Source organism: Delphinus delphis, chromosome 13, assembly GCF_949987515.2.
Source record: "Delphinus delphis chromosome 13, mDelDel1.2, whole genome shotgun sequence".
NCBI classification, from domain to species: Eukaryota; Metazoa; Chordata; class Mammalia; order Artiodactyla; family Delphinidae; genus Delphinus; species Delphinus delphis.
Window position 1 is genome coordinate 28,126,385 of NC_082695.1, and position 13,194 is coordinate 28,139,578.

The 13,194-nt window shown below is 39.1% G+C and overlaps 2 protein-coding genes across 7 annotated transcripts in view; one reads left to right on the forward strand and one right to left on the reverse strand.

Annotated features, from left to right (window-relative positions):
- The window catches only part of SPIRE1 (spire type actin nucleation factor 1), a 206,937-nt gene that overhangs the window by 163,011 nt on the left and 30,732 nt on the right, over positions 1-13,194 (forward strand). For 2 of the 6 annotated variants that reach the window (XM_060028619.1, XM_060028622.1), the window contains exons 7-10: positions 4,854-4,940; positions 6,116-6,245; positions 9,373-9,429; positions 10,382-10,423. In XM_060028619.1, the coding sequence (XP_059884602.1) occupies positions 4,854-4,940; positions 6,116-6,245; positions 9,373-9,429; positions 10,382-10,423 (316 nt within the window). The remainder of the gene's footprint in view (positions 1-4,853; positions 4,941-6,115; positions 6,246-9,372; positions 9,430-10,381; positions 10,424-13,194) is intronic. The other 4 variants (XM_060028620.1, XM_060028623.1, XM_060028621.1 and 1 more) reach the window with 2 other exon arrangements.
- The window catches only part of PRELID3A (PRELI domain containing 3A), a 138,653-nt gene that overhangs the window by 46,679 nt on the left and 78,780 nt on the right, over positions 1-13,194 (reverse strand). The gene's annotated exons all lie outside the window — the stretch shown is intronic.

The following is a 13,194-nucleotide window of genomic DNA, read 5'->3' on the forward strand; positions in this document are numbered from 1 at the left end:
GCTTGGGTGCTCCAGAGCCCGGCCGGCTTCTCCAGAGCCCGGCCGGCTGTTGAACTGCCTCTTCCGGCAGCTGTGGCAACGGCTAGGCGCGGGGCGCGGGCGACCCAAGGACTGTGTAACTGGGCAGGCGCCCCGAACAGGCAACCCCACCGAGGGAGGTGGCCATGGCAGTTGCACTCGGGCACCCCGTGCCATGCCCGTGTGGTGCTGTCGCTGCTCCCTGGCCGGTCATTTCAGAAATTGATGAGCAGATCCTAAAAGTCACATGGAATTACAAGGAACCCAGAATAGCCAAGACAATCTTGAAAAAAGAACGAAGTTGGAGGATTCACACTTCCTAATTTTACAACTTACTACAAAGAAACTGTAATCAAGACAGTGTGATGTTGGCATAAAGATAAACATAGAGCAGTGGAATAGAATTGAGAGTCCAGAAATAATTGCCTTCATTTGTTGTCAGTTGATTTCTGTGGGATCCCAAGACAAAAGGGAAATATCAGTCTTTTCAACAAATGATGCCAGGACAGATGGATATTCACAAGCAGAAGAATGAAGTTGGACTGCTACCTCATACTATATATAAAAGTTAACTCAAAATGGATGAAAGACCTAAATTTAAGAACTAGAACTATAAAACTCATAGAAGAAAACAGGTTTGTGATCTTAGATTAGGCAGTGCTTTCTTAGATATGACACCAAAAGTACAGCAACAAAAGAAAAAAATAAATTGGACTTGAGCGAAAATTAAAACTTTTGTGATTTAAAAGACAATATAAAGGAAGTGAAGACAACCCACAAAATGGGAGAAAATACTTACAAATCATATATCCAAAAAGTGACTTGTATCCAGGACATATAAAGAATATTTTAAACTCAACAATAAAAAAGACAACCCAGTTGGAAAGTGGGCAAATAATTTGAATTATTCTCTGAAGAAGATATGGCCAATAAGCACATGAAAAGATGCTTAACATTATTAGTCATTAGGGAAATGCTAATCAAAACTGCAGTGAGATGCTACTTTACACCTACTAGAGTGGCTAAAATAAAAAACACAAGAAATAACATGCTGGTGAGGATGTGGAGACATTGGAACCCTCATAGCACTGATGGAAATGTAAGATGGTGCACACTTGGGGAAATAGTTTGCTAATTCTTCAAGGTGTTAAACATAGAGTTTACGGCCCAGCCATTACATGCACTCCTAAGAGAAATGAAAACATTTGTCCACACAAAAATTTATGTATGAATGTTCATAGCATATTTATAATAGCCAAAAAGTAGAAACCATCCAAATGTTTATCAGCTCATGAGTGGGTAATATACAATGGAATATTATTCAGGCATAAAAAGGAATGAAGTACCAATACATCCTACCACCTGCGTGAACCTTGAAAACATGCTAAGTGGAAGAAGCCAGACACAAAAGGCTACATAATGTATGAGGGGTTCCATTTATTTGAAATTTCCAGAGTAGGCACATCAGTAAGACAGTAGATTAGTGGCTGCCAATGGCTGTGGGGAGGGAAGAATGAGGAATGAGTGCTAATGGGTGCAGCATATACTTTTGGGGTGATAAAATTTCTCTGAAGTTATTGGTAGTGATTGCAAAACCTTGTGACTACTTAGAACCCTGAATTGTACACTTTAAAAGGGTGAATTTTGGACTTCTCTGGCAGTCCAGTGGTTAAGACTCCGTGCTTCCACTACAGGGGGTGTGGGTTCAATCCCTGTCAGGAAACTAAGATCCCACATGCCGAGTGGTGCCGCCAAAAAAAAATAAATAAAGGGGTGAATTTTATATGTGAATTATATCTCATTAAAGGTCTTTTTTTTTTTTTTAAACATTACCAAGTTCCCTCTATTTATTTACCTTGGTCTAAAGCCTGATCAGATGATCTGTTGTTTTTCTGATGTTTTTGAGCTCTTGAAAACTTTGTCTTTCTTTGATTAATAGAAGCCTAACAGAGGAGGCATTTTATTTCTAATTGTCTTAACCTCTTTTTTCTTAAGTATAAACCAATTATTTGAGAAGACTTGTCCAGTGTAATGAAAGATCCTTGTAAAATGTATAGTCAGAGGGTTGGTGGTGGTGGGATGAATTGGGAGATTGGGATTGACATATATGATTGGGAGATTGGGATTGACTAATATATAAAATAGATAACTAATAAGAACCTGCTGTACAAAAATAAATAAATAAAATTGAAAAGAAAAATAAAGATGTAGAAACTTAAACATTTTTTATAGAGCAGTTATTTGTTTAAGGCATTGTGGCTCAAAAGTAAGATCAAGTTCTATAACTGGTCTCATTTACTTATGGGCCTACTATTTGTGTTCATCTAGAAATCATTTATTGTTGCAGCTTCAGAGAGCTTGTTTCAGGGTGTGTTCTGTATTTATATTAAAAAAAAAAGTAATTTCACTGACCCAGCAGCAGAATGGAATTTGCTGTTACTTTTCCTCCTGCTAGTAAGGACTTTGACTGACTGACTCACATCAATACTGGCCTGCAGCTCCCTCATGAGCACTGACACACATTTTGTAATTGGGATCCAGGATCCAGTTTCTGACTAGTGAGGAAACTGATGTTAACGTGCTTGTTTGGGGAATGGAACTCACAACCTTGGCCTTATTGACTCCATTACCTCACTCAACCCTGCTGTTGTGATGGAAAGAACATTAAAATAAAAGTATACGAAAAATAGCTAGAAAGAGGGCTTCCCTGGTGGCTCAGTGGTTAAGAATCTGCCTGCCAATGCAGGGGACACGGGTTCGAGCCCTGGTCCAGGAAGATCCTACATGCTGCGGAGCAGCTAAGCCTGTGTGCCACAACTACCGAGCCTGTGTGCTAGAGCCCGTGAGCCACAACTACTGAGCCCGCTCTCCACAACTACTCAGCCTGCGCACCTACGGCCCGTGCTCCACAACGTGAGAAGCCCGTGCACCACAACAAAGAGTAGCCCCTGCTCACCATAGCTAGAGGAAGCCTAAGCGCAGCAACGAAGACCCAGTGCAGCCAAAAATAAAATTGAAAAATAAATTAATTTTAAAAAATGCCAATTAAAAAAAATAGCTAGAAAGATATGTGTTATCCTGTTCAGGAGTAGAATAGAAAGGTCTGATTAAGTTGTTCATACAATAAGGATTTTTTAAAAAGTCTTGTGTAACATGAAGTCCATGGGTGAAGAGTGGTGCCACGGTAGGCCCCCAACTCTGCTGCTTGGGTACACACACTCCTTAAACCAAGTACTAGTGGTCACAAGCGTGGCTCAGCTCAGGCAGCTTTCACTCCTAACTCTAACCTTAGGGCTGTCCTGTCCTCACTCAGGACTGGGGGGCGGGGGGCACAGGGAAAAGGGGAGTGGATGATGTCAGCAGGCTTGTCACACACCCTGAGTGGTCGCATTTGTGGGAGGCAGCCACTGGGCCTGGGAGCAGCAGTTCAGGTTCTTTTTTTTTTTTTTTAAATTCATTTCTCAGGTGACACAAAATAGTGACATTGACAAAAGGATCAAAACTCATACAGCTGCAATAAAAAATTAATAACCAATTGATTAATGATCCTGAGCAATTAAAACAGTAATTAAGATTGGGAAGTACATAACAAAACTGTCCATGCCCTGAAGTCTTCCAATTCAGATAAGAAAATACTTTTAAAAAGTTTGACCAAATTTTACAATAACTCTAAAATTGGGCATGACATTTCAATAACAAATTGTGAAGCTTAAAGAAACCTTTCTAACCTATCAAAATTAAAAAAAATCAACTATTGGTGCTAGAGGAATAAACAAATTATCTTTTTTCTCTCCAATAAAATTGATAACATAAAATTATTAAAATATGACAAGATAAAGAGTAGGTCACCAAAGTAGAGTGAAAAAGTATTATAGAGGTTTTTCGGGCAGTTCATAATAAAAATAGTATGCTGATTTTCTGGATTTTGAGAAGTTTAAGGTATTCATCAGTTTTTTAAATTTGTAATTTGTTAACATTTCTTTTTTCATCTATCTTTTATGAGAATAATGACAGAAAGTGCCTAGCAGTTCTGTTTTTTCATATGAGGTTGGGAAATAAGTATGACTTATGGTCACCACAACAGTGCCTTCTGAGTGGTCAGAATGTGAGTTTAGGTGGGGGGTTTTTGGTGGGTTTTTCTTAAATTTCTTAATATTTTTGTAACCTGTTTCTTTTAAAAAGAGAGGATGTTAGGGCAAGAGTCAGAGTCAGACCAGGCCCCTGCCAGGCTCTTCTGCTCACCGACCCTGTGAAGGGGGCAGACACCACCTCGATCTGAGCCTCAGCTTTGTCTAAGAATGTGAACCATGTCCCCACTCCTTCCCATTACCAAGATTTTGTACAAGGATGAAAATAAGAGGTAAAAGACTTTTTGTTGTTGTTGTTTTGGCTGCGCCACCTGGCACGTGAGATCCCAGCTCCCTGACCAGGGACCGAACCCGCACCCCCTGCAGCGGAAGCACAGAGTCTTAACCACTGGACCACCAGGGAAGTCCCAAAGACACTTGAAATTATATAGTAATTAAGCGTAGTATTATTTTTTCCATTCACATTCATAATTGTAGAAACTTTTTGTTGGAAGGATGCATCTTACATATAATTTCCCCAAATGTAGAACTAAAGTGGACGTGGAGTTTCTTCAATTCTGCATAGTTATTTTTGCTCTGAATCATTCAGCCATCTACTCTCCATTTTTATTGATTTGAAATGCATCCTTGGTGGAGCCAGATTCCACTTCAGTAATTTTGAAGTGACATATGTTGACATATGTACCCAGAAACTTATAATGATAAACCTGTAGTCACATGAATCTTCTACTTTTTGTCTCCTTTCAGGTGAATGGTGATATTCCCCCTCGGTTAAAAAAAAGTGCTCATGAAATCATCCTGGACTTCATCAGATCAAGACCTCCTTTAAATCCAGTATGTAATTTGACATATTCCCCTTGTTTGGAGAGCACATAATGAAGTATTCTCCTCTAGCCTATGACCTCTAGAACTCAGCTCTTAAAGGAGTATTTACACTGAGCTTTCATTCTCAGAATTATGAAGCCCAACTGTAAATTACATTCTTAATTCACAAAAAAGTACTTAAAATTATTCAATACAGGCTGTCTTAGGATATTTTAACTCAAACAACCTGAGTTATGGTGCAAAATCTGGCCAAATACCTCCTAGAATAACAGCTGAATATAATTCCAAGTAGTTCCTGGTGTGGGCTGCCCTCCTGTTTACTTTATGGTACAAACACTTCACCTTGATTAAATTGTCGTTTTGATACTGTTTTACAGTAAATCCACCCTGCTGTACCTCCTCTTTTGTATTAATTATCTTCGTCTGTTGACGGGGTTCTTTCTAGTGACCATGGAATCAGGGTGTTCTGATCTGGTTTGAATGTTGGTTTGCGTTTCCTCTGTTCTACACTTACTTCCCCCCAGCTCCACAGCCAGTGCTCACCAAGGCCTCTCAAACCCCATGTGTGTTCAGTAACTAGAACAGGAATGGTGTTTCTTTCTCAGTTTGTGAACATCTAAAACATAATTATCCCTCTTATAAATCTTTTTAAAATAAGGGAAAGAGGCCACATAGGAAATAATTTTAAGAAGGCGGGTCCTGGTGGAGCAGAAAGAGCATGGAGTCAGATGGGCCCGGATTTGCACACTAGCTACACAACCTAGTGGCCACATGTCTCTTGAGAGAGTTGATCGGCCTCCCTGAGCCTGTATTTCCTCAACTATAGAACGAAGATAATAATCTAAGAAGGTTGTGATGACTTACTTAAAAACATTACTTTCAAAAACAATAATCATAATAGGTAACGTACAGCTTACATTTCAATGGATTGCCTGTCACAGTAGCACGTAGGGAGCATGACTACAGCTGCAGCAAAGCTGACTCCTTAAAGTTACTTGAGCACATGTGACTGAACCACTGTGAAGTCCAGTAATCTCCCTATTGCTTGAAAATGGTCTTTTATCAAGCAGTGTTGCAATCAGTAAAATATAATTTCATAATGTACTGTATGAGTGGACTTCAGTAAAAATTATATAAGGAAAACTACCCAAGCAAGTCTCTATAGCCATTATATTTTTTCTAAGGCCTCAGCCAGAAAACTGAAGCCTACTCCACCGCGGCCACGGAGCCTCCATGAAAGGATCCTGGAAGAAATCAAAGCAGAAAGAAAGCTGCGGCCCGTGTCACCAGAGGAAACCAGACGCGGCAGGTTAGGTGAGTCCGGGGCATCACTGGAAGACAGCACAGCAGCCCAGTGAGAGACTGCCGTCTGCAGGGCCCTGTCTCACTCACACACACACACACACACCCTCACGCTGGAAGTCTATACTTGAGGTTCATGGAATAGGAAATTATTGCCCCGTGATGCTGAGTGTAGGAGAGCACCGCGCTGCCTAGTGGACAGAGCTCTGCCAACCTCTAGGCTGTGGTTTTAGGACAGTCTCTTCACCTCTGTGAGCATTGATTTCTTCGTCAGCAGAAGGGGGATAAAAAGTCCTCTACACCTTCATTATGACTTTCATTTAAGAATTAAATAGGATCATGGTCAAAATACTTTATAAATTGTAATACATATACATGGATAAGTTATTACCTTTTAGAAATATAAGTGATACATAGTTTTACTTCAGGTTTCTATTGTCTTAATTATGGTTTGAAGATATGGTATTATGTGATAAGAGACTCAATTATTACTGATATCACTTAACTTATTACTCACATTCCTTTATATTTATTATGTTTAATTTTTTTATAAGCACACATTGATTTTCATTTAGAGCAAAACCATATTATAAAATGTAAACATTTTTGTTGATGCAGCTGTCCTCCAATTTGTAAGATTAAAGATGCCCAAAGAATTCAGGGAAACAGTCTCGTGGTGCCTGAACAGGACAGGAGCCGACCCTGTGGCACTGTCTCCTGGTTCTCTCCTCCGACCTCTTCTGCCTCTTTCAAGCCCTGCTTAGTCGTCTGGTTTCTATCCCGGGCTCCCTCTCCCTGAGCAACCACATTCTCCTCCAGGGTTTGTTTCTGGTTTCCCCAGCTCCCGCCCTACAGCACAGGTTTCTCTGAAAGTTTAGACCCACACGTGCAGCCGTCTGCTGAGCAGGGCCTCCTTGCCCCTCACGCACGACAAGCCCCGCAGCCAAGCGGTGACCTCGCCTGGTTTCTCCTCCAACTGTCTCCTCCTGGTTCCCCATCTCAGAGCCCAGGACAGATTGCTCAGCATCACCTCTGGTTCTTACCCAACAGCCAAGCCCTGTGGGTTTTACTTCTAGGTCTCTCTAGTCCTCCCCTCTCTGACCCAGGCTCTCCTCTTCTCCGTCTGGTCAGTCACATCCACTTCAGCGGCTCTCCCTGCCTCCCATGACTCTCAGTCACTGCGTGCTGATGTTCTTTTGTTTGACTTTTGGCCATTCTGTCACACTGTGGCCTCCGTGGCAGCAGGGCCCACGTCTGTCTTGTTGGTTGTTATGTCCTGGTCTCCACTGCAGGGACAGTGATGAAAAGTACTCCCAGAGGTGTTGAAATAATAGCACATACCTTCCATGTACAGAGCTTCAGAGTGAGGGCAGGCTGTGTGAATTTATCTCTGTCTGATTTTTATGGCAGCAAGTGTTTCCCTTTAAAATGATGTTTAAAACAAATCCATATGAGCATTTACATAATAATGAGCCAGAACATATACATGACATAAATGGAGAGTTCTTATTCTGGGAGTCCTTGCATGAGCCTAAGGATGGTCTGTGAGTCCCTTGAAATATAACAAATTTGTATGTATTTCCTAAAGTGTATGTATGTGCATTTTCTGGAGACGAGGTTCATAGCTTTGCTCAGATTCCTAAAGGGTCCACAGCCTCAAAGAATAAGAACCACTATGGAAAAATAAGGAAATGGTGTTATAGGACGGCTGCTTAAGACCGGATTTTTAAAAATTACTGTACCTTGAGAAGGAATAATGGGGTAATAGAAAAGATTTCAACAAAATTATAAGGCAAAACAAATATATTACCATGAGAAAAGTAAGCTTCATGATTTTCAGGAGAAAAGAGGAGGGATTATAAACTCCAGTGGAAGCACCAACAGGACAGAGAAAGGAACAAGACAGACGTAACGTGCTTGTATGATTTGGATGATATTTGACATACAGTTCCTTCATTTTTCCAAGTGTTTATTAAACAGCCGTGTCAGCTGTTGGAGTAGAGAGATGAGCAGTCAGAGTCCCTGCCCACAGGCACTGACAGAGGAAAGGCTCGGGGCAGCAGGTACATGTTCCCCCTGCAGCGCCGACAGCAGCCCGTCAGGGGCATGGGGGTGGCCAGGGCTGAGCGTTCAGGAGACAGCAGTCCTTGTGGGTAGCAACGGGACACCGCACGTTGCATAGAAGGGGCATCACATGCCCTTGTCATATACATATTCTTCTGTTTCATTTTCAACAAGTTAGATGCTAACTAGCAGGAAATCTACTTTAGAATAATTAAATATCAATTTTCTCTATAGTATATCTTATTTTATTTTAACCTTATGAATTGGTGTTTCACAACAACCAGAATTGAGCTGTTATTGAAAGTGATTGTTCTATGAGAATCTTACTTTTAAAATTGATCTTGCATCTTAATTGGAAAGTAAGAGATTTGGGCTCTTCTTTCTGCAGACCTACATTGGTTCTTACTATAAAGTTTCCCTTGGGGAGTTTGGGTAAAGTTGGCAGAATTATCTTGAAGAAAAGTTCCCTAAATAGCTTTAAAACCTTACCCCTCCATGTAATTGCAAGTAGAAACCCACTGTAGAAATTGGGGAAATGTTTAAAGAAGAACTGTTACCCGTAGTTTCACCAGCAGAGGCATGCGCTGTGATGGAGCTTGTGCGTCATGAGGTGGAGACAAGAGCTGTGTGCACAGTGTTTGATGTCCCCATGTAATGTTATGTGGGGCAGGAACATCTTCCCAGGTCGTTAAATATGCCCCACAGCATTATTTATAAGGATGTGATTACTAACACATGGCTAAGTTGTCTTTTACTCGCCTATTTCCCTATTGTTTTACAGGCTAGCTCCATTTTTTTCCTGTTAAGTCTGAAATTAGTATTCTTTTGCATCAGTCTTTGTTCATATCTTATCATTTTCTTTTTCCCAACACCTTTTCTAACACCTCATACTATGAGATTTGGGGTTGTAAATTGTTCCTTTAAAAACATCTGCCAAAAGCATATGGAGAGATACTTTCATTCTGTTAAATTTGGGTGTTAGAACTGTATGCGGGCTGCCTCGGAAACATGAGCTGGGGGGACATTGTGCCTGACAAGCCTGTGGACCTGCGGTTCTCTCCTCTTCTGACCACAGAGCCACCTGTCCTCCCTGACCTGGGGCATAGGATGGATGGGGCTACAGTGGAAATAGGTAATTCTCATTCTTATGAATACCCAAATTCATCAAACTTTGGTAATAACCTTTTTAAATCAGCTTTATTGAGATATAATTTACCTGCCATAAAATTCACCCATTTAAAATATACAATTCAGTGTTTTTTAGTATATGTAATAAAATTTTTAAAACAAATGATTTCAACAGGAAAGAAATAAGTTTATTCATAGGAGATTGTATTTATTTAACTTCTACTATGTGCTAAGCACTATTCTGAGCACCTTTTTTTGTATGGAATCATTTAATTTTTATAACAATCCCATGAAATAGGTACTATTATTCCCATTTTACAGATGAAGTAACTGAAGCACAGAGAGGTTAAGTAACTTGCCCGGAATCACACTGCTAGTAAGTGGCAGAGCTGAGGTTCAAACTCAGGCTCTCTGGCTCCTGAGGCCTTGCTTCAACTGCCAGGTTACACTGCCTACAATAGAGAATTAGTGATACTTTGTGATGCTGGTAGTACCTGAATGAGATTTTTGATAAGATGTTTCACCTGTATGCAGAGAGCCACATTTTCATCCTGAAATTAATTATTTAAGAATACATTTGTTGTTAAATTTTAAAGATTTTGTATGTTCCATAAAATCATGTTTTAAAACATGGCTAGTTTTTTCTTTTGAACTCTTATATTTTAAAGTCCTGTACTATGATTCTAAAATGTTTGTATCTTTAACATGCTTTCATTTTTAACATGTTCTTTAAAAGTTATTTGTTTTCTTTTATTGTTACTCCATTTCAAGTCTTAGTAATATAATTAAAACTAAGACTCATGGTTTTATTGTATTTCAGATTGTTATTTACTGCCTTCTGCCTTAAAGTGTGAAATGTGCCACCACAGGTCTTGAACCCTCCTCCCTTTTTCATCTTCCCTGTATATCCTAACAGCTGAATTATTTTCTTTTTATTGTTTGTTTTCTTTTTTCAGCAATGCGGCCACTTAGCATGTCTTACAGTTTTGACTTGTCAGGTAAAAAAAAAAGCACTTTCACACCTGACGTGGGTTTTGTGGTCTCTGTGAAATACATTTCATTCATCTGCTTGTTCAAACACGTCAAAAAAGAAAATTGAAAGGCTTCTTCTAAGCTGTGGTCAAATAAAACATTCTGTTTCTTTGAAAATAGTATACTTTAAAAAAATTAAAACTGTAATAAATCTGTTGCCTTGCAAGAGCCTGTGGAAGAACCGTGACACTTGTGGTCATGGAACACAGTGCCCACCCCACCCCCAATCTCATAAAGCAGCGGTCAGAGTCTAACAGAACTCTGCCTTCAGAGCATAGAAAACACTTTCAAGAAACAAAGTTTTGACACTTCTTACTCTCTAAAGCACTCAGTTATTCAGGTAGCTGAACTCAGAACTGTCAGCTGCTTCAGAGGACGACTGCTCCTCAGTTGAGGGCCAAGAGCTATCTGCGTACCCAGTGCTCCTGTGCGTAGGGCCTTGTCACGCTGGTTCTTTGTGCTGATTAAGAGTCTAAAAACACATGAGCGTTGTAATGGCTTTGGTTGTAAAATATAATCATATGTCCCGGGTTTGTAGGACACGTTTAGAGCCCTTCTGTTAAATAGACAGGGACTAATAGTGAAACAAGTAGCTATTAATGATTAAATTTGACCTGTAAAATCAGCCCCCCTTTTAAATTGAATTTTTAAATTATATATGAGCAAATTTGCAAAGCCAGCTTAGTCCCAATAAAATGTTTTGCACGTTAGAATTTTAGACTTTGGAAGCTGCTGTTTTGAATGCAAAATGAGATAAGATATTGGCACTAGTATTTCCTTCCAGAATTTTCTTTTACATGCCATGGAACTGTTGGCATATCTTACATACAAATTCATATTTAAAGAGCCAGAGAGTTCTAATATCATGTTCTGTCTGTGAATATTTACTGAGTGTCTTCCAACTGCTAAAATAGTTCCCAACTGCTTTTTGAATTTCTGTGTATATTTGTAGTTCTCTTAGGCATGACTAATATTTGCACTTTCAAGAAACTCAGATAAATATGTTATAGTCTTCACTTACTACTTCTGACTGACCACTGAGGAGCTTTTTCTATTTTCTTTATCCATTTGACAATTTTTATTTTATCAACGATTTGCAGAGTAACTTTGTAAAAAAAAAAAAAACTTGGTCTGGAAAATAAACTCAGAAATGTTTGAGAACATGTGTGTTACTGCTAATCTCCAAAAGTTGGCAACACATACTAAGATCCATCTCTTCTAAATATCTACTAAAGATATTCCTCCCTGGCGGGCTCTCTGGGAGTGGCCGCTGCCTAAGCACACTGGCTGCTGTCTCCCGTGAAGTAGGCACAGGTGGCTGACCTGGATGGCGTGCATGCCCACACACATGTATGTAGGTGTGTTCGTGTCTTATAGGTTATATGATGGGTTCTTGTGTTGGGAAGAAAGCTCTTGGTGCTGAGCTTCTCGAAGTAAAGGAGCAACAAAAATTTTTGATTTGCTTTCACTGCTTATCATTTGCCATAATTTATTTTGTACCTTAGTGTACTTTGCAATTTCCACACACTTCATTCTCGATTTCTTGTGTTTTCATTGTGTCATTTTGACTAACCAATTTAAATGTCCCAAATTATAAATGGAAAAGACTGATCTATTCTTCTAACCTAAATGCAAAGATCGGGATGCATTTCTTGTCTAAGTTGGGAAATTAGCTAACTAAGGAGTAAATATTTAAACGTGTAGTGTAGGTAATGCACGTAAGTGTAGAATAGGATACATTGAAGTATGTTCTGCTGCTCAGGTATGTTTTAGAAATACTAATTCTTATTGGAAAATGTTAATCCAGTCAACATTAATTAAGGTAAGTATAATTTATTTTTCTGATGCAAATATTAAATATACAATCCTTATTTCAGCCATATTTCCTCCAACTAAATAAGGCAGCAGCCTGGGTGTATCTAACAGACATAATTATTACACTGTGTAATAATAGAAGTTATTACATAAGGTATTTAATATCATGGTTGTGTGTTTTAGATTCTGAACCTGAGGCATGTGACTTCTAAAGCTCTGTGTAGCATCTTAAATAGTTTGTTTACTTATAAATATCACCAGAAATTCTGTCTTATATAGAAGAAGTCTAAAGTCTTATCCAAGGGTTTGGTTTTCTCATCAGATACACTGAAGTGATAATGAGGATTCATTCATTTGAACAGAAAAGTATAAGTAATCAAACTACTTAAAAATATCTCTTAAAAGTGTGTTCAACTGGGGCTTTTACAAATATGCAGTATTAGATAAAATCACACACAATATTTAGTCTTACATACGGAGATCATCCTGAAGCCTGACTGGGACATAACATATTCTTCTATTAATTCCATTTATCCGAAAGCTTTGAATTGAATACTAGGTGTTTATTTCAGTAGTTTGAGTCAGTGAGCTCAAGTACAGTTACCAACCTCAGCAAAGTCTTCAGGCAATTAGAGAGCTATTGGGTAATTTCTCAGATCCCTTGCATTGAGAATGAAGTTAGCTCATGGCAGCCACTGTCACTTAACAGTGTTCCCTAAACTTCAGTGCAGATCTCACCCTCATGATTTTACCAGACTTAAGTGCCACCAGTACTGTTCAAACTTTTTAAATCTACCATAAATGACTTTTAAAATTTTCTTAAGCAAAAACATCCATAAAATCATGTATCTGATATAGTAATTATATTTTTTCTGAAACATTAAATATATAACCATTAAAACTGTGTTAATGTTCCTCCACA